This window comes from Hyla sarda, chromosome 10 (assembly GCF_029499605.1).
Source record: "Hyla sarda isolate aHylSar1 chromosome 10, aHylSar1.hap1, whole genome shotgun sequence".
Classification (NCBI taxonomy): Eukaryota; Metazoa; Chordata; class Amphibia; order Anura; family Hylidae; genus Hyla; species Hyla sarda.
Genome location: NC_079198.1, coordinates 12606191 through 12628142, shown reverse-complemented (window position 1 = coordinate 12628142; position 21952 = coordinate 12606191). Strand labels below are relative to the sequence as shown.

Sequence of the window (21952 nt, the reverse complement as noted above, 5' to 3'; positions counted from 1 at the left end):
AATCTCCCCCCATTGTGTCCTGTCGTTAAGACTTGTGGTGTTGGGGGGAGGTATCACTTTTGGACATTCAATACTGGGAGTTATGGCAGTACTGCGAGACCACTGCTACATTTTCAGTTTGGCCCCAGTATTCCTTCCTACCCTACAGACCTTCATTGATAGATCGCTTTCTATACCCAAACAGGGTGAGACACATCATTCAGGGCTGGAGGATCGAGGAGAACCAACCAGGACATCCCCCCCCCCCCCCCCATGTGTGGTTCAGGCAGCATGAAGGAGATGACAAAAGATAAGGGTCAAGAAAATATATTGGTCAAATAAAATTTAGGAGTTGACTTTTTATAACTTTGATCCTTGGTTATGGCTTTCGGCACAAGTGACTAGTGACCCACCTACTGTCCATGAGGTTCCATCATCTATGGATACAAGGATATAGTAGAGTAAAGTTAGGATGCAATATGGCACCTGGAAGTTAAAGACCTTGGTTGTCACCCAAATCTAGACATGAAGATTAGAGATGAGCGAACTTACAGTAAATTCGATTCGTCACGAACTTCTTGGCTCGGCAGTTGATGACTTTTCCTGCATAAATTAGTTCAGCTTTCCGGTGCTCCCGTGGGCTGGAAAAGGTGGATAAAGTCTTAGGAGACTCTTTCCTAGGAATGTATCCACCTTTTCCAGCCCACCGGAGCACCTGAAAGCTGAACACATTCATGCAGGAAAAGTCATCAACTGCCGAGCTGAGAAGTTCGTGACGAATCGAATTTACTGTAAGTTCGCTCCTCTCTAATGGAGATATGTAGTTTCAAGTGCATTAGTGCTTAATGGAATCACCATGAGGTCTCCAAGGTATACCTAAATATTTATTTGCTCCTAAGACTCTGATGGGGGAAAAAGTGTAGAATTCAATGGTTTAAAATATAAAAATATAATTTAATAAAAACCTTCCATCCCAATTCACCCAAAGTACTTTGTCTAGCAGGTAAACCTCCCCCCCCCCCCCTACCTTAAAGGGGTACTTCGGTGGAAAACTTTTTTTTTAAATCAACTGGTGCCAGAAAGTTAAAAAGATTTGTAGATTACTTCTATTAAAACATTTTAATCCTTCCAGTACTTATTAGCTGCTGAATGCTACAGAGGAAGTTCTTTTCTTTTTGGAACACAGAGCTCTCTGCTGACATCATGACCACAGTGCTCTCTGCTGACATCTCTGTCCATTTTAAGAACTGTCCAGAGTAGGAGAAAATCCCCATAGCAAACATATGCTGCTCTGGACAGTTCCTAAAAGGGACAGAGATGTCAGCAGAGAGCACTGTGCTAGTGATGTCAGCAGAGAGCACTGTGCTCGTGATGTCAGCAGAGAGCTCTGTGTTCCAAAAAGAAAAGAATTTCCTCTGTAGCGTTCAGCAGATAATAATAAGTACTGGAAGGATTAAGATTTTTTTAATAGAAGTAATTTACTAATCTGTTTAACTTTCTAGCACCAGTTGATTAACAAAAAAAAAAAAAAAAGTTTTCTGCCGGAGTACCCCTTAATACAATATAGCAGGAGGCTGCCGAAAGGTTAAAGGGGTACTCCGCTCCCCCAGCGTTCGAAACATTTTGTTTCGGCCACACCCCTCATGACATCACACCATGACATCACACCACACACCCTCAATGAAAGTCTATGGGAGGGGGCGTGGCGTCCGCCACGCCCCCTCCCATAGACTTACATTGAGGGGGTGTGGTGTGACATCACAAGGGGCATGGCCGTAACGTCAGGACCCTGCCGCCCTTACCCAGCTTTCTAAATGAATGTCTGGTGTGGCACAGAGATCGCGGGGGTCCCCCCCGTGATCAGACATCTTATCCTCTATTCTTTGGATACGGGATAAGATGTTTAGGGGCGGAGTACCGTCACCTTGTAAGACGTCACCTTGACTGGGTGAAGTGGAGCAGATGAAGGTTGCCATTTTGGTTTACCCTAGCCTGTATGACTAATGTAGCTGCCTCTCTGAAATTGTTCATCTTGTATCTTTGGCAAAATAAATCTGGAAACTTCTTAGAACAAGTGTAGGAGACGTTCTACAGTGTTCAGCGTCTCTATGACGCCAGTCATGGCTTCCATTCTTCAGGGGTATACAGCAACAAGTATGGAAGACTCTTGTTATCGTTGTCAGACAACAGGAAAAAGGATTGAGGATCGTAGGTCTCAAACATCGTGACAAGTACTGGGTATAAGAGAGTAGAGTGCAGAGAGTACAAACACTGCATTATATACAGTACCTATACAGTGGAAGGTGGTTGCAGGCTACTCTGGTCGTATACAGATATAACAGTCTCCTTGGCTACATTATAAAGCAGGATCTACATTATGATGACTATAAAGCATGTTGAATGGGGAATGTGCTGTGACACCTGCTTCACACGGGGTTGGGGGAGGTTATTAATCGACTTCTTCGATGGTGGGTCCAGAAGAGCCGCCCGCTGAACTGCCCCCAGCTCCGGGAAAGCCACCTGGCATCCCTCCGGGCATCCCAGGCCCACCAGCTCCTTGGTATAACTTGGTAATAATTGGGTTGCACAGGTTCTGAAGCTCCTTCTGTTGATGTTCATATTCTTCTTTTTCAGCCATCTGAAAGAAATAAAGGAACGAAGAGATAATGATGAGTGACAAACAGCGACAACGATTGTGAAAACTCGGAAAGGAACAAGAAGGTGAAACGTGAAGTTTACCATAGGACATAAGATGATTAATTATCCATTTATTTTCGATTAATTAGCAAAGCTGCCTCTGAACAAGTTTTTACCCCATGGAGTATCCTTAGACTTGTTGGCATCTAATTGATAAGTACTTTGAAAAGGTTCTCTTACAACCCCTTGTGTAATGTATACAGTGATCCTCTTAAAGAGTACCTATCATGATCTAAACTCTCCCAAAAATCTCCCCCCCCCCCCCCCCCATCTGTCCCTGACTCTCACTGGCACTATCCCTGTGTTTCTTTTCATTCAAAACCCCCTCTTTCTACCTGATTTATTGTCTTCTTGGCTGCTCATTCAGCTGTCCTAGTGTGAGGGAGGAAGGGGGGCGTGGCCCAGCATAGAGGCTGTGAACACAGCAGCCGGCAGCTCTGAATCTTCTCCTCTCTGTTTACAACTGCATGTGCAGAGAGAAGAAAGATCGGAGCTCAGATAGTAAAATGAATGAGGGCCTGCAGTAAGGCAGAGTCAGGAGTATGCCCTGCGGTGCTATGAGCACAGTGCTGGCTCCTGTCTGTCTGATTCACAGGCAGGGAGCAGTGCTGAGCTTGTCTGTGTCCCGGCTGCAGTCTGAGATTTAGGACTCCAGCATGAGACTGAAATGTATAAAAAGGGCTTGCGGCCAGGACTGGTAGGGAGACCCCTAGTGGTCATTTTTTCAAAGTGGAAAATTATATAGAAAGAAGCGTATTTTTTAATAACATGCAATTGGAAAGTTATTCTGTATACATTAATCTATAATATATTTTGGATGGAAGGTACCCTTTAATCAAGGAGGTGCCCCATGGTATTCATTATGGACTCTGCCCCTGCTTAAATGGGCACTGTCATTTGGGGAAACTTTTGACATATCCTAGCGACAAAAGTTTTGATAGACTCAGACAGTGATCTGAGTGTTTAGGCCACCACTGATCAGGAGAATGAGCCAGGAGAAGTTCATGCTCAGCCAGTTCTCTTCGTGCTCTGTGTCACATGATCAAGACAAACTCTCAATGTAGGTCATGCAGATACTTTACATATCTATTTTTTATGTGTCTAGCTTTTGTATTTGGCTCACAAATCCCTGCCCCAAATTCTGCTGCTCACTCATTCGGACATCAACTGCTTAGAAAGGGGCGTGTCCCACACAAGCACTGAGCCGGCCCTCACTCACTATGCACTCACTTCCTCCCTGAGTCTGCTGTGCTGTGCTGGGTCTCTACATCCAACCACTGCAGGCTGCTCTGTAAGGCTGCTTTCACACTATAAAAATTCATCCGTAATGAACGTCCGTCATAAAAATCTCGAAAATCGGATGTTAAAAAATCCCATTTTTCTAATAGCCGTTTTAACCCGTTACCGCCCATTATTAATAACAGACGTTACTTTGTGACGGGCGATAGTAACGGGAGAAATAGTGCATGCAGTTGTCGTTTTGCAACAGCTGGAGGCACCCTGGTTGGGAAACACTGCCTTAGAATCACATTACAAGGAGGAACGCTTACTTGGTTCCTGTCCAACCAGGAGATGACCTCGTTGCACTTGTCTAGGATCTTCTGCTTGTCCTCTGGGCTTATTTTATCTTTCAGCTTCTCGTCCTCAGCTGTGCTCTTCATGTTGAAGGCCAAAGACTCCAGTGAATTCTTGGCAGCGATCTTCTCCCTCTGGATTTCGTCTTCAGCTTTATATCTGTCGGCCTCTTGTACCATACGCTCAATATCTTCCTTGCTCAGGCGGCCTATATTAGAAAGTATAGCCTTTAACCTTGGTTTAACATACCAAGTACACAAGTACATATGAAAGGAAATGTCATCTATATATATATATATATATATATATATATATATATATATATATATATATATATACATATAATAGTGTACCATGAAGAGGCAAAACGCTATTTAAAAATTTATGGTGAAACTGCACTTTCCATATTCACCTCTAGGGGTCAGTATTAGCTACTCCTCAGGAAAAAACACACCTCGTTTTACAGGCTGCTGTAAAACAGATTCTTGTTATCACTTTTGAAACCATGGATGTGACTAGAGATGAGCGAACTTACAGTAAATTCGATTCGTCACGAACTTCTCGGCTCGGCAGTTGATGACTTTTCCTGCATAAATTAGTTCAGCTTTCCGGTGCTCCTGTGGGCTGGAAAAGGTGAATACAGTCCTAGGAGACTCTTTCCTAGGACTGTATCCACCTTTTCCAGCCCACCGGAGCACCGGAAAGCTGAACTAATTTATGCAGGAAAAGTCAGCAACCGCCGAGCTGAGAAGTTCGTGACGAATCAAATTTACTGTAAGTTCGCTCATCTCTAGATATGACTGTTTTCTAACCAAACAGGTCTGGATGGCTAGAACAGTGGTCTTCAAACTGTGGGTCTCTAGCTGTTGCCAAACTACAACTCCCAGCATGCCCGGACAGCCGTTGGCTGTCCGGGCATGCTGGGAGTTGTAGTTTGGTAACAGCTGGAGGTCCGCAGTTTGAAGACCACTGGGCTAGAAGAACTTATGCTATAATGTACCTTTCAGACCCTGACCCCACTAGTTTCAAATGCACAAATGCAAGTGGCCCTATCCACTAAAGTCTATGGGAATAATGGAAATAGCCAGGCCAGTGTATTTATAATAGATAGATAGATAGATAGATAGATAAAATGGATAGGGAATAGAACAGCACAACTTCTAACACGGCTCGCAGCTTCTGGGGCCGTGGTCAGGAGCCCACCGTTTGTATAAAAATAGGAATCTTGCAGCAGTACACAGGTAAAGTGAAAAATTGATGGTTTATTCCATAAAAAGTGTTTTCACAGCAAGCGACGTTTCGACTAGGCTCTCATAGTCTTTTTCAAGCAGTGACCTCATTCTGGGATGGACCCTACACTGTGAATATACCTCTGTGTGAACAGTACAACAGACATTGCAAGATCTGAAACATCCAAGGCACCTTATATACACCTAATAGAGGTGGGTGGGGTGCAGGAGCCAACATGGAGGTAGCCACTCCCCCGTATGTGTAATACAACCGTAGATAAATAGATAGATAGATAGATAGATATGAGATGGATAGATAGATATGAGATAGATAGATAGATATGAGATAGATAGATAGATAGATAGATATGAGATGGATAGATAGATATGAGATAGATAGATAGATATGAGATAGATAGATAGATAGATAGATAGATAGATAGATAGATATGAGATGGATAGATAGATATGAGATAGATAGATAGATATGAGATAGATAGATATGAGATAGATAGATAGATAGATAGATATGAGATAGATAGATAGATAGATATGAGATAGATAGATATGAGATAGATATGAGATAGATAGATAGAGCACCACTCACCTTTATCATTGGTTATGGTTATCTTATTTTCCTTGCCGGTGCTCTTATCTGCCGCAGACACATTCATAATCCCATTGGCGTCAATGTCAAAGGTCACCTCAATTTGGGGAACACCACGAGGAGCAGGTGGGATTCCGGTCAGCTCGAACTTTCCAAGAAGGTTATTGTCCTTGGTCATGGCTCTCTCACCCTCGAATACCTATCAAAAAAAGTGCCCATTATACCATACATGTGTAAATGGAATCACCAATCTTTCTATCATTACCGTTGTCAATAATATATTAACTGGGGGAGATTTATGAAAACCTGCGCTGAGGAACAGTTGACCAGTTGCCCATAGCAACCAATCAGATCGCTGCTTTCATTTTTTAGAGGCCTTGTCAAAAATGAAAGCAACGATCTGATTGGTTGCTATGGGCAACTGGTCGACTTTTCCTTTGCACAAGTCTTGATACATCTACTCCCATTGTGTTGCCCATGGCAACCAGATATTGCCTTTTAAGTAATGGGCCATCGGCCATGTTTCAAAATGGCCGCAAGAAGCAACATAACCACTTTCCTTTTTGGTTTCCTCCAATACAGCTTTGCGGATATACCAGGAGCCATTACCTGAATGAGCACTCCGGGCTGGTTGTCAGAGTAGGTGGTGAAGGTCTGGGTCTGTTTGGTGGGTATAGTGGTGTTACGTTTGATGAGCACGGTCATGACCCCTCCAGCCGTCTCGATGCCAAGGGATAGAGGGGTCACATCCAACAGCAGAAGATCCTGAACGTTCTCAGACTTGTCTCCAGATAAGATGGCAGCCTGAACAGCTAAGAACAGAGCAAAAGAGTCAAAACAGGACATCCAGAGCAGCGGTCTTCAAACTGTGGACCTCCAGCTGTTGCCAAACTACAACTCCGAGCATGCCCGGACAGCCAACGGCTGTCCGGGCATGCTAGGGGTTGTAGTTTGGCAACAGGTGAAGGTCCACAGTGTGGAGACCACTTGGCTGGTAGAACTTATGTTATACTATAGTATAACCCTAGTGTTGGGCGCGAATATTCGAAATGCAAATTTTTACCGCGAATATCGGCACTTCGCGATTTCTCGAATATTTAGAATATAGCGATAGATATATATACGTAATGATGAATATGAATTTTTTTCATGCAAATTTATGCGAATATTTAATGTGAATATTTATGCAAATTCCAAACTGGACCCTGATCCCTCCCTTCTTTTAGGTGAAAGATATAATTGAAATTATGCAAATTTCGTTACGAATTTTCGCATGAAAAAAAAAAAAAAAAAAAAGAGAACGAACATGGCGAATATGCGAATTTCGCGAACATAGGACAAATATTCATCCATATATTCACGAAATATCGTGAATTCGAATATGGCCCCTGCCGCTCATCACTACTACACACTGAAGTCTATAGGAATAATGGAAATAGCCAAGCCAATGCGTTTATAATGTTGCCTATTAAAGAGAACCTGTCATCAAACCAAACTTTTAATATATTGTCCCTTATGTTAATTATAAGACACTTTGCTGTTTACTTGCTGTTAAAATTCTCAACCTTTATATGTTTTTAATGTGATTGAAGAAACTGCCACTAGGTGGCTCTGTTCTGTTCTGTTAGTTTGGTCTCCTCCCAGCCAGGCAGGAGACCAAACTCAGGAAGTGGATGTGGTTCATGGCAGGGCACAGCTCTCACAGGCTTCAGTGATGTGGAGCCTGCTGGGGAACGCCCACTTTCTCCTGCCGGGAGCTCACACAACGTGGGAAAGGGGAAAGGCATGATACACAGCTTTTTAAAGCTCGTAAAAAAATTTTTAAAGGGGTTATCCAAGAAAAACCTTTTTTATATATCAACTGGCTCCAGAAAGTTAAAGAGATTTGTAAATGACTTCTATTAAAAAACCTTAATCCTTTCAGTACTTATGAGCTGCTGAAGTTGAGTTGTTCTATTTTTTGTCTAAGTGCTCTCTGATGAGTAGAAACAAATCCCCATAGCGAACCTCTTCTACTCTGTGCAGTTCCCGAGATAAACAAAGATGTCAGCAGAGAGCACTGTTGTCAGACAGAAAAGAACAACTCAACTTCAGTAGCTGATAATTATTGGAAGGATTAAGATTTTTTAAATAGAATCTGTTTCTGGAGCCAGTTGATATAAAAAAAAGAAAAGAAAAGTTTTTTTTCTGGAATACCCCTTTAAGGGCAGGAGGGATGTTAGGAGGTGATAGGGAATATAATCCGAGTTAGTTTAGAAAATATGGTTTGATAACAGGTGCTCTTTAAACTGGGAATTGGAAAATCCAAAAAGTTTGGGAGTCATCGCGATTCGGAGAATGTTCTTTTCCAAGAGAAAAAAATTGAATAGAGAGTGACCAAAAAAAAAAAAAAACGCATCACTAAAAGACAGGATATTGATATGTATGATCAAGGTGTAATGCCTCATTTCCCCCTGAGGTGGCAGTGCAGGTAAAATAAAAACTTACAGCCTTGTTTCCCCACAGATTACAGTTGATCATTGGGGGTTCCATCAAGCCGATACTTTGCGATCAGCTTTTTTTTTAATCATCAAGAAGTACCTTATTTACAGGGAGACCCACGAAACGACGTCCGTTGAGGGTGCACTGTGTCCCTGGACAGCCTGTGGGAACATGCCTATTACAGGTAGTGTTTTATGGATAATAATCTTTTTTGTATTAGCGGCGATTTTGTATTGAGATACACACTACCGCACTGATAATCTGAGTGAACCAATATCATAACCTATGCATTGTTCCTTATATTTACCATCTTGATAATCAGGACCAGGTCACTAGTGCTTTTCTGGGGTATATGTTTTTTAGGGGTGGGTTTGTCTGTCCTTTAGTTTGTTACTAATTATTTAATAAAGTTTATACTATTTTTTCATGAATTTTGTATTATTGGTGGTTAATTCATGGTGACAATTGTAGGAGTAGTTTTTCCAAAGCAGAGAACCCTCTAAGATGTTTTTGGTAGTTTTGGATAATCCAGTGGACATGATCATTAGTCATTAGTCACGATCCCAGAAAGTCCTAATAAGGAAGTGACCTTCTAAATAAGATAACCCCATGCCCCTTTTGTAGTCTTCTCACCAGTTCCTCCTACAATTTTACTGTTGCCACAACAATCCCTTTGTGAATATCTGTTCTTGTGAGTTAAACCATCAATAACTTTTCCCCGTATACCATTGGGTAAATCAAAAATTTTGACCCTGATTTTGATCCATACCACGTCTTTATCTTGTCTCTACTTAGGCTGGGTTCACACAGTTCCCGTATATGTTTTCAATTTGAAAACCGTACGGAACCGTTTCGAAAACCGTATGCATTGACTTACCATTGAAAACCGTATGCCAAACAATGCATCAGGTTGTGTCCGTTTTGCCTCCTGTACGGTTTTATCAGTTTTTTCCCATACCCAAAACAGTAGCCTACCACGGATTTTGGTCCGGGTGAAAAACCGTATTGAAACGTAAAAGTTTATTTTTTAACATGGGGGTCAATGGGAACCGTACAGAATCGTATGTGCGTACGGTTCCATCCGGTTTTCACCATACGGGTTTTGACTTTGCACAGTTTTTTTTCTTGGAATTTCAATGAAACAAGTGAAACTTTAGTCATAATGGAATGAAAAGTTAAAAACGTATACACTTTTTTGTTAAAAAACGGATGCAACCGGACATCATTTTTCAAACGGTATATGGATTAAAATTTGTACACACGTTTTGATACAGTTTAGTCAGGTTTTGAGGAATCCATTATTTTTTTTTTTTAATCAAAAACCTGATACGGGACTGTATTGCAAAAACGTGGTGTGAACTCAGCCTTACATCCGAAGCGGTTTAAAAAATAAATAGTTTATCACTTGTGTTCCCACAATGCATTACTACCTCTCTGGTGAGGAAACCATCACAATCCTTTATACATTATCATGCGAAGGAAGGGTAAGACACAACTTAAAGGGATACTTCAGTGGAAACAAATCGTTTCAAATCAACTGGTGCCAGAAAGTTATACAGATTTGTAAATTACTTCTAATTAAAAATCTTAATCCTTCCAGTAGTTATCAGCTGCTGTATGCTCCAGAGGAAGTTGTGTAGTTCTTTCCAGTCTGACCACAGTGCTCTCTGCTGACACCTCTGTCCATGTCAGGAACTGTCCAGAGTAGAAGCAAATCCCCATAGTAAACCACAGTTCCTGACACAGGCAGAGCTGTCAGCAGAGAGCACTGTGGTCAGACTGAAAAGAACTATACAACTTCCTGCGGAGCATACAGCAGCTGATAAGTACTGGAAGAATTACGGATTAAATAGAAGTAATTTACAAATCTGTTTAACTTTCTGGCACCAGAGATGTGTTTTCCACCAGAGTACCCCTTTAAAGCAAAACGAATACAAGATCATAATGATAGTAATTGTTTTATCTAGATTTCTATTGTAAAAAATGTAAAAAAAAAAAAAAAAAAAAACAATGAGAAATACCTATACAATTCATTGCATTTTGAAGATGGAAGTAAAATAAATAGCAATCTCACCAGCTCCGTAGGCGACAGCCTCATCAGGGTTTATGCTCTTATTGAGTTCTCTTCCATTGAAGAAGTCCTGCAGGAGTTTTTGTATTTTTGGAATGCGTGTGGACCCACCAACCAGAACAATGTCATGAATCTGGGCCTTGTCCAGCTTGGCGTCCCTGAGGGATTTCTCCACTGGCTCTAGAGTGCCACGGAAGAGGTCTGCATTGAGCTCCTCAAAGCGTGCTCGGGTTAGAGAAGTGTAAAAGTCAATGCCTTCAAATAGAGAGTCAATCTCAATACTGGCCTGGGTACTGGAAGACAGGGTACGCTTGGCACGTTCACAAGCTGTACGCAGGCGACGTATGGCACGCTTGTTCTCCGTGATATCTTTCTTGTGTTTGCGCTTGAATTCTCCAACGAAATGGTTAACCATGCGGTTATCAAAGTCCTCACCGCCCAAGTGAGTGTCACCCGCTGTAGACTTAACTTCAAATATACCATCTTCAATGGTAAGAATGGATACATCAAATGTGCCACCACCAAGGTCGAAAATAAGGACGTTCCTTTCACCCCCAACCTACAGGTGGAGATTAAGGAATATTTATTATTGGCCAATCAACGTTTTAACTAGGTGTCCACTCATTCATGTCACTCTTACCTTTTTGTCCAAGCCGTAAGCAATGGCAGCTGCAGTAGGCTCATTGATGATACGTAGAACATTAAGTCCCGAAATGGTTCCAGCATCTTTGGTGGCCTGTCTCTGGGAATCATTGAAGTACGCCGGGACTGTAATCACCGCATTATTGATTGTCTAGGCAAAAGATCACATGTAAATGTACGTATACTATATGATAACAAGATCAAGTCAAATATTTTACCCTCCTTTAACAGCCACAATGGTAGCCACTCAACAGCCATTGTGTTTTTCACCACCCTAACCTGGACCATTACTCCCTGCCAACAGAGGCGGCTCTTCCATTAGGCAAGTTAGGCGGCCACCTAAGGCCTCATGGCCGCCTAACACGCCCCCTGAGTGGCGATGCGTACATTGTACACATCACCTCTCTGCAGAGCCGGGTCCTGGACTCATTTAACTATAAACCCGTCTTATAGACGCGCCTATAGTTAATTATACCTCCAACAAATAGCAAGCTATGATACATATACCACAGTTGGTTCGCTCCAAAGATGTACACCAACAAAAGAACCAATTGTGTAAAATGCAACAATTGCAAGACATTTGACTACCACACACTGGGGTTGGAGCTGGTAGGTTGGCAGCAGACATGGCAGGATGTCTCATGGAGTTTCAGCTGTTTTTTGTGTAGTTCTTGCCTTTTTCATATGATTTTTCCATTGTTCTATACATTTTTGTACATCTCTCTATGCTGGTCATTGCCCGCTGGGTTTCCTCCAAGATCTGACTTTCCCTGTATTCCATGTGTATGCGATTATCCTGCTATCTCCACTTTTCTGTATTGTCATGTCATTGTCTTATTTTTAATATTTCTTTCTTTATTTCAAATGTCTGTCTTGCAATTTTTGATATATATGTTTAATAAACTGAGCATTTTACACAATTGGTTCTTTTGTTGGTGTACGCCTACAGTTAATTGCGTCGCTCAGCTGATTGACAGAGAGAAGAGCCATTGGCTCCCCCACCCTGTCAATCACTCTTGTGGCTGCCTGCTATATGCAGACAGCCGCAAGAGACCAGAGTGTCTCTTCCTCTGCTCTCCGGTGTATGCTTCGGCGCATGAGTGATGTCATCAGGCGCCAGAGCACAGACCGGAGGAGAGAAGAGCAGAAGTGAGGACACCCTATGGGGGAACCTGGTAAGTATTTGTATTTATTTTTTTCTGACAGTGGAGGCCTCCACTAAAACTACTTAAAGGGGTCTGCCCCTACTACCTAAAGGGACTGCTTTTACTACCTAAAGGGGGTCACTAAGGGGACTGCTATTATTACTTAAAGGGGGGGGTTAGGGGCCTCTTAATCTAGTTTCGCCTAAGGCCCAAGAATGTCTAGAGCCGCCTAAGGTTCAGATGCTGGTCCCTTCACCTTCCCTTCCTAACCATTTCTATATTCAAGTGGAAATGAACCCCTCTTCTGGTGCCTGCTCACCCCTTTTCAAATTTTGCGCAAAAAAGAAAGATGATACAACCTCCAAGTCTATCTAACTTCTATCCTCTATGGTTTTTACAACCATGTTCAATACTGAACACAGATCTCGTGCTCCATCCACAACAAATACTTGTCTCCGACTGTAATTCAGCCCCACATCATCACTTACTCCTTCGTAAATGACCAACTCTTCCCATATTGATAGTATGGGCCAATCCATCAGTCACATGAACCGTTGTCTCACCTTTCCAAGGTAAGCCTCAGAGATCTCTTTCATTTTTACCAGGACCATGGAGGATATTTCTTCAGGATAGAAAGTCTTTGTCTCCCCTTTGTAGTCAACCTGCATTTTGGGTCTCCCGCCGTCATTTATCACTGTAAATGGCCAATGCTTCATGTCTGCCTGTACAACAGGGTCATCGAAACGGCGGCCGATCAGGCGCTTGGCATCTGTAAAAACACCAAGATGCAAATGTCAATGGTATAATAGACTTTTCTAGTCAACTAGGAGTCAGCATGCAGTGATGATCGGGATCTTAGAAGGTGCATTACTCACCAAATACTGTGTTGGTTGGGTTCATGGCCACTTGATTCTTTGCTGCATCCCCGATGAGTCTCTCAGTGTCGGTGAAGGCCACATAACTGGGCGTGGTACGATTACCCTGGTCATTGGCAATAATTTCCACTTTGCCATGCTGGAAGACGCCTACACATGAGTAGGTGGTGCCCAGATCGATGCCGACTGCTGGACCCTTAGACATTTTGCCTCTGAAAAAAAGAAGATAAATTAAAATGTTTTCCTAGGTTTCTGGTATAAATATCCTCATGTGTATTTCTAGAATATGTATTAAAGGGGTTATTCAGCATAAGGGGACTTTACTAATTACCTGTCATTCTTACCAAGGATCTGTGCTTGTATTGGTGGTAAATGTCCCCCATCAACCTATCACACTTCTGCCTTGTTTGTGTGAACTGACTATTTCCTGTTTCTGTGCCCTCCCTCCAACTACAATCCCCAGGGTCCTTTATTTCTAGGTGGGAAGTGACTTATCACCTTCCCACACATCAGTCACCCCAGCCATTGCAGTACAGCTAGGCTACAATTCCCTGCAGCCCTGGGAGATGATTTCCCTCCCACCCAGTGGTTGCTCCACCCGTTAAAGCACAGACACGCTGCTTTTCAACACCTGACAAGTGATGAAGTGTCTCGAGCCGCACTTCAATCTTGGAGCCGACTATGAGCAAGTGATAGAGCTGTGTTTTCATCATGTGCCTCGATATCCCTTTTGATTCAGTCCATAATCCTATGGGCCTTGGCAGCAGCTGTCTGGCATTGGTTGCTCCAATTCAATATCCCTCAATTCACCAATATCCCTCAATGCACTCTATTATAAATCCTTTTGTAAGGCAAAAGGTAAATAAAGTCTCTTGTATGTTGTCATGTAGCTGTGATGGTTTCATTTGCATCTAGATAAACTAGGACGACACGTAACCGGCACACGGAGGAGACAACGCCAAGCATGCTCTGCGCACCCACAACACAAACATAAACGCACAAGACCGAACCTCTAAGAAAAACATTGACTTTGTGCAGAGAGTATGCAGAGAAGCATGGTATTACATTCAGTCACAAAGATCACACACTAAAGGCGTAACGTGAGAACTCTTGGGCTCTAATCTGTAAAAGGGCCCCTACTGATGGTTTAGCCTCTATATAATACTGTCATCATCCAATTCACCATCAAGCATTAGTGCTCTTTATGCAGATAGGGAACTTAGAACACTTTATGACCAGATTGACCTAATTTCCCCCCTCACATTCAGGACATCCCTGTGTCCGAAAGATCTTTTTGAGACACAAGGATGTCCCAGTTACCTCTCTGCGGCCCCGCATTAACTTTAAAAACGCAGGGGCCGCCGGGAGGTAGCGCACACAGGGACGTCACTGATGTCCCATGCGTGCGCCCATAGAAACAGAGCAGAGCAGCGAGGAGGAGGACGCGCGCATGGTAAGTTACCAGCGACACGTCATCTTCGGTGCTCCAACCACCGCTCCTCTAGTCCCAGGACCTACTGCTATGTCCTATAGGCCATAGCAGTAGATCATGACCCCTGACCGGAGGAGCGGTTGAAGGAGCACTGAAGTGGGGCAGTACACAGGCATACAGCCTCAAGCCATACACTGTATATCGCCAGAGGGCTGTATGTCTGTGGGGGCTACTGCCTACCTAATGTGGGGGAACTATACTGCCAACCTAATGTGGGGGGAACTATACTGCCAGCCTAACGTGGGGAAACTATACTGCCAACCTGATGTGGGGGAACAATACTGCCAACCTAATGTGGGGAAACTATACTGCCAACCTAATGTGGGGAACTATACTGCCAACCTAATGTGGGGAACTATACTGCCAACCTAATGTGGGGAACTATACTGCCAACCTAATGTGGGGAACTATTCTGGCAATCTAATGTGGGGGGAACTATGCTGGCAATCTAATGTGGGGGGAACTATGCTGACAACCTGACAACGCAGGGGCTGCGATTTCGCGGTGGTCCCGAACAGCCCGACTGAACAGCCGGGTTAGTGTCACTTTCCCTTCAGACGTGGCGGTCAGCTTTGATCGCCGCGTCTGAAGGGTTAATACAGGGCATCACCGCGATCGGTGATGTCCTGTATTAGCCGCGGGTCCCGACCGTTGATGGCCGCAGGGACCGCCGCGATAGGGGTGTATTCGCCGTATAAGACGCACCGACTTTTTCCCCCCAGTTTTGGGGAAGAAAAAGTGCGTCTTATACGGCGAAAAATACGGTAAATTATTATTGAGAAAATGTATAAATGTATTTTCTATTTGCTTGGGCGGAGCAAAACATATTTATATGCACTAATTCCCATGTCTGTGAACAGCCTAAAGTCTTGGCTGTCATCTGTCCGGTGTGGGCCATCAAACCCGGGAGATGGCCGTAATGTTCTATGATGAGCAATGAATCGGCCGCTGCTCAAGAGAAAAGACATAGATAGCGAAGTCGTGGGTGGTTCCCCACAGTAAGGACAAGGCTACTGGATACATACACAGCTTAGAAGCATAGAAAAGAGCGACACCTAATGGAAGGTGACTGAAACTTGTTTCCATATTATGCAACACAGTGACACCTAGAGGTAGACTACTGCAATTTTGTCTAATAGTATTATAGTAGTTATATTATTATACATAGGAGGCAGTATTATAATAGTTATATTCTTGTATATAGGAGCAGTATTATAGTAGTTATATTCTTGTATATAGGGAGCAGTATTATAGTAGTTATATTCTTGTATATAGGAGCAGTATTATAGTAGTTATATTCTTGTATATAGGAGCAGTATTATAGTAGTTATATTCTTGTATATAGGAGCAGTATTATAGTAGTTATATTCTTGTATATAGGAGCAGTATTATAGTAGTTATATTCTTGTATATAGGGAGCAGTATTATAGTAGTTATATTCTTGTATATAGGAGCAGTATTATAGTAGTTATATTATTATACATAGGAGGCAGTATTATAGTAGTTATATTCTTGTATATAGGAGCAGTATTATAGTAGTTATATTCTTGTATATAGGAGGCAGTATTATAGTAGTTATATTCTTGTATATAGGAGCAGTATTATAGTAGTTATATGCTGTATATAGGAGCAGTATTATAGTAGTTATAGTCTTGTATATAGGGAGCAGTATTATAGTAGTTATATTCTTGTATATAGGAGCAGTATTATAGTAGTTATATTCTTGTACATAGGAGCAGTATTATAGTAGTTATATTCTTCTATATAGGGGCAGTATTATAGTAGTTATATTCTTGTATATAGGGGCAGTATTATAGTAATTATATTCTTGTATATAGGAGCAGTATTATAGTAGTTATATTCTTGTATATAGGAGCAGTATTATAGTAGTTATATTCTTGTATATAGGAGCAGTATTATAGTAGTTATATTCTTGTATATAGGAGCAGTATAATAGTAGTTATATTCTTGTATATAGGAGCAGTATTATAGTAGTTATATTCTTGTATATAGGAGCAGTATTATAGTAGTTATATCCTTGTATATAGGAGAAGTATTATAGTAGTTATATTCTAGTATATAGGAACAGTATTATAGTAGTTATATTCTTGTACATAGGAGCAGTATTATAGTAGTTATATTCTTGTACATAGGGGGCAGTATTATAGTAGTTATATTCTTGTATATAGGAGCGGTATTATAGTAGTTATATTCTTGTATATAGGAGGCAGTATTATAGTAGTTATATTCTTGTATATAGGAGCAGTATTATAGTAGTTATATTCTTGTATATAGGAGCAGTATTATAGTAGTTGTATTCTTGTATATAGGAGGCAGTATTATAGTAGTTATATTCTTGTATATAGGAACAGTATTATAGTAGTTATATTCTTGTATATAGGAGCGGTATTATAGTAGTTATATTCTTGTATATAGGAGGCAGTATTATAGTAGTTATATTCTTGTATATAGGAGCAGTATTATAGTAGTTATATTCTTGTATATAGGAGCAGTATTATAGTAGTTATATTCTTGTATATAGGAGCAGTATTATAGAAGTTATATTCTTGTATATAGGAGCAGTATTTGAGTAGATATATTCTTGTATATAGGAGCAGTATTATAGTAGTTATATTCTTGTATATAGGAGCAGTATTATAGTAGTTTTATTCTTGTATATAGGAGGCAGTATTATAGTAGTTATATTCTTGTATATAGGAGCAGTATTATAATAGTTATATTCCTGTATATAGGAGGCAGTATTATAGTAGTTATATTCTTGTATATAGGAGGCAGTATTATAGTAGTTATATTCTTGTATATAGGAACAGTATTATAGTAGTTATATTCTTGTATATAGGAACAGTATTATAGTAGTTATATTCTTGTATGTAGGGGGCAGTATTATACCAGATTTATTCTTGTGCATGGTATCAGATCAGAAGCCAAAACTCCCTCCTTAGTGGACATGACGGTCTTCACCAGGTGTCACAAAAGTACAGGACGTCCTAGTCTGGGCCTTTCTATCATGAAGGACAATATAGTATCACATGCTATAAATCCACTAGTACATGTACCGTAGTGACAGCTCAATCTCTAATATACTCCGCCCGATCTGTTAAATCTATGAAAACACTAAACCAAAAAGCAGCCTCAACATCACTGTAAGAACAACATAAACTGTACAACCTTACTTAGGACTGCAGGCAAACCTAGGGCCATGTCTCACACACTTACCAAAGTATAAAAAAATAGCATTTTATTACAAGGGTTACATTTTGAGCTCTGCTACATCTGATGCACATATAAAAAAAAAAAGAATTATATATATATATATATATATCATATAAACTTATACTGATGTAGCAGAGTTGAAACTTACGTAACGCTTTGAGGCTGAAAGGTTAGTGCAACTTGCTAGCTTTCTCTGCTGTGCAGTCCCATTTTAAACATCTCACTCACCACCAGATAGCTAATACACTTCTGCTACATTTGGAACATTTAAATGGGTACTCCGGTGAAAAAAAAAATTTATTTTATTTTTTAATGAACTGGCTAAAGAAAGTTTTGTAAATCACAAAAACAGATTTGTAAATTACTTCTATATAAAATCTTAATCCTTCCAGTACTTATCAACTGCTGTATGCTCCACAGGAAGTTCTTTTCTTTTTTTAATTTATTTTCTGTCTGACCACAATGCTCTCTGCTGACACCTCTGTCCATGTCAGGAACTGTTCAGAGCAGGAGAGGTTTTCTATGGGGATTTGCTTCCGCCCTGGACAGTTCCTGACATGGACAGAGGTGTCAGCAGAGAGCACTGTGGTCATGATGTCAGCAGAGAGCTCTGTGTTCCAAAAAGAAAATTATTTCCTCTGTAGTATTCAGCAGCTAATAAGTACTGGAAGGATTAAGATTTTTTAAATGGAAGTAATTTACAAATCTGTTTAACTTTCTGGCACCAGTTGATTTAAAAAAAAAAAAAAAAGGGTTTTCCACTGGAGTACCCCTTTAAGAGCATGTGCATAAAACTCTTTGAGGATCTTTAGTACAGTGACACAGATTCAGGACTGAGATGACGGTGTGGTCAGCCCCTGCCTGACAAGCCCAGAGCATTAGGGAGTGCTCTGCTCATCTTGCACATGGCTTCCCATGCTTACCGTGATAAAGTTAAAGGGGTTATCCAGTATACTTTTATATGTATATATATATATATATATATATATATATATATATATATTTTATATATATATATATATATATATATATATATATATATATATAATATTATATCAACTGGCTCCAGCAAGTTAAACCGATTTTTATATTATTTCTATTAAAAATTCGTAATCCTTTCAGTACTTATGAGCTGCTGAAGTTGAGTTGTTCTTTCCTGTCTAAGTGCTCTCTGATGACAACTGTCTCGGGAACTGTCCAGAGTAGAAGCAAATCCCCATAGCAAACCTCTTCTACTGTGTGCAGTTCCCGAGACAAGCAGAGATGTCAGCAGAGAGCACTATTGCCAGACAGAAAAGAACAACTCAACTTCAGCAGCTGATAATTATTGGAAGGATTAAGATTTTGTAATAGAAGTAATTTACAAACCTGTTTAACTTTCTGGAGCCAGTTGATATATATATATATATATATATATATATATATATATATACACACACACACACACACACATTTTTTTTTTCCTGGAATACCCCTTAAATAATTAATTCCAGCATGCCTGTAGCTGCCACTAGGGGGAGCTTACTGCATTCCAATTTTTTATAGCCCTTAAAGGGGTACACCGGTGGAAAACTGGTGCCAGAAAGTTCAACAGATTTGTAAATTACTTATATTAAAATATCTTAATCCTTCCAGTACGTATTAGCTGCTGAATACTGCAGAGGAAATTATTTTCTTTTTGGAACACAGAGCTCTCTGCTGACATCACGACCACAGTGCTCTCTGCTGACATCTCTGTCCATTTTAAGAACTGTCCAGAGTAGGAGAAAAATCCCCATAGCAAACATATGCTGCTCTGGACAGTTCCTAAAATGGACAGAGATGTCAGCAGAGAGCACTGTGCTCGTGATGTCAGCAGAGAGCTCTGTGTTCCAAAAAGAAAAGAATTTCCTCTGTAGTATTCAGCAGCTAATACGTACTGGAAGGATTAAGATATTTTAATAGAAGTCATTTACAAATCTGTTACTTTCTGGCACCAGTGGATAAAAAAAAAAAAAAAAAAAAGTTGTCCACCGGAGTACCCCTTTAAAGCAGTGTTTCCCAAGCAGTGTGCCTCCAGCTGTTGCAAAACTACAATTCCCAGCATGCCCGGACAGCCGAAGGCTGTCCGGGCATGCTGGGAGTTGTAGTTTTGCAACAGCTGGAGGCACACTGGTTGCGAAACACTGCCTTAAAATATTCTACGAGGATAGGAGCCCATGATCTAGGTATAAGTCTCAGTCGCCCATTTTGCATGATGTTCTATCACATTCACACACACAGACAATACCACTGCTGCATGTCAATACGGGATCATCAGTATAGTGCTTAAAGGGGTTCTCCGCCCCTGGACATCTTACTTCCCATCCTTTGGATAGGGGATAAGATGACTAGGTGCAGAGTGCCCCTTTAACACCTGCTATCATGGTTACCATACATATGTAAATACATAGAAGGTGGCACATGTAGCTGCAGATAGATAAGCCCTTTAAGGGGGGCCGGTAATCCACAGTTAAAGGGCCACTACCCCCAAAAGCCCCAAAAAGTAGCAGTAGCATTATAACAGTGGCTGACAACAGAGAACAACAGACTGTCGATCCGCAGCTCTTGCACGTGTGCGTTCGGCGTCGGGTCAAACTTTTTTTAAAGTTCACGCCGCCCACGCCCAATCCACGCCACCTACCGAGGACACTAGGTAAGGTGGCGTGGATTGGGCGTGGGCGGCGTGAACGGAGCAAGCGAGGCAGCAGTTTAAGGGTTAACACCGCGCGGCAGCTCATGCGACTTTATCTACGCTGACACCGTCGCGGACGATGCGGAGAAGTCGCTACGTCGCCAACGCAGATGTAGCAGGGCTGCGTTTGTCGCCTGACTATTCGCGCAATGCGGCAGGTTCGCTGTGGACAAAACGCAGCGTAGGTAGACGGCGCCGGTCTGTGTGCCCGTTGGCGCGCCTCACCTGTGCCAGTGCCCTGGGATGACGCTCGCTGTCTGCCTGCGGACTCCCTCTATATACACTGCCGACCCAGCTCCGCACAGCTGTGACGGGATTCAGAAGCTTCTAGATGTCCCTGTATTCCTCTCCACCCTCTGCCCACCCCCCCTTGGCAGTCACGCAGAAACAGTTCACATGGAGGGAGGGTGAGCCCAGCAGGCGGGCGAGAAGAGAATATTCTGGATTTTGGCTTCGATTTATCGAAAAAAAAAAAAAAAAAGTCACCAGAAGACCATACTGGGCAAATACATTCGGCGCCGAAGTTTGTTCAGGCCAAAAAAAAGCTAATTCTGCAACATAAAGGAAGGTCCTGATAGGTTAGAGATATTAATACGTTCATATAGATGTAGCAGAGCTGAATGTGTCATCGGCAGAAATGTTGTACTAGCAGTGGGGTTACACAGGATAGCACGGAAACCTGCTGTGCTATACCTTAAAGGGGTACTCCGGTGGAAAACATTTTTTTTCTTTTTTTAAATCGACTGGTGCCCCAAAGTTAAAGGGGTACTCTGCTGGCAAAAAAAAAAACTGGTGCCAGACTGTTAAAGGGGTACTCTGCTGGCAAAAAAAAAAAACTGGTGCCAGACTGTTAAAGGGATACTCCGCTGGCAAAAAAAAATAAAACTGGTGCCAGACTGTTAAAGGGGTACTCTGCTGGCAAAAAAAAAAAAAAAAAACTGGTGCCAGACTGTTAAAGGGGTACTCTGCTGGCAAAAATAAAATAAAAAATTCAATCAACTGGTGCCAGACTGTTAAAGGGGTACTCCGCTGGTAAACATTTATTTATTTATTTTAAATCAACTGGTGCCAGAAAGTTAAAGGGGTACTCCGCTGGCAAAAAAAAAAAAATTAAATCAACTGGTGCCAGACTGTTAAAGGGGTACTCCGCTGGTAAACATTTATTTTTTTATTTTTTTATTTTAAATCAACTGGTGCCAGAAAGCTAAAGGG

The 21952-nt window shown here is 41.5% G+C and overlaps 3 protein-coding genes across 3 annotated transcripts in view; 2 read left to right on the top strand and 1 right to left on the bottom strand.

The window, feature by feature from the left end:
• Window positions 1-1437: 1437 nt before the first annotated feature.
• On the bottom strand, window positions 1438-21124 carry LOC130294401 (heat shock cognate 71 kDa protein-like). Its single transcript, XM_056544115.1, has 9 exons — window positions 20966-21124; window positions 13302-13513; window positions 12990-13195; window positions 11280-11432; window positions 10643-11198; window positions 6697-6899; window positions 6088-6286; window positions 4227-4459; window positions 1438-2617 (listed from the first exon to the last, which is right to left on the bottom strand). Exons 2-9 carry the CDS (start codon window positions 13504-13506, stop codon window positions 2429-2431), a joined length of 1944 nt encoding a protein of 647 aa, XP_056400090.1. The 5' UTR covers window positions 13507-13513; window positions 20966-21124; the 3' UTR covers window positions 1438-2428.
• Window positions 2641-21952, top strand: part of LOC130294403 (interferon-inducible GTPase 5-like) — a 41010-nt gene continuing 21698 nt past the window's right edge. The window contains exon 1 of the mRNA XM_056544120.1: window positions 2641-2700. The gene's annotated coding sequence lies outside the window, so the exon portion shown is untranslated. The remainder of the gene's footprint in view (window positions 2701-21952) is intronic.
• LOC130294402 (interferon-inducible GTPase 5-like) overlaps window positions 15740-21952 on the top strand; it is a 22027-nt gene continuing 15814 nt past the window's right edge. The window contains exon 1 of the mRNA XM_056544116.1: window positions 15740-15905. The gene's annotated coding sequence lies outside the window, so the exon portion shown is untranslated. The remainder of the gene's footprint in view (window positions 15906-21952) is intronic.

Coding starts and splice junctions, on each gene's coding strand:
- LOC130294401 (XM_056544115.1), bottom strand. CDS start 13,506: ATGTCTAAGGGTCCAGCAGTCGGCATCGATCTGGGCACCACCTACTCA. Junction 6,900..10,642: donor GGCTGTCGCCTACGGAGCTG/GTGAGATTGCTA, acceptor CTCTGTTCTTAG/CTGTTCAGGCTGCCATCTTA. Junction 2,618..4,226: donor CCTGGTTGGACAGGAACCAA/GTAAGCGTTCCT, acceptor TATTTCTTTCAG/ATGGCTGAAAAAGAAGAATA.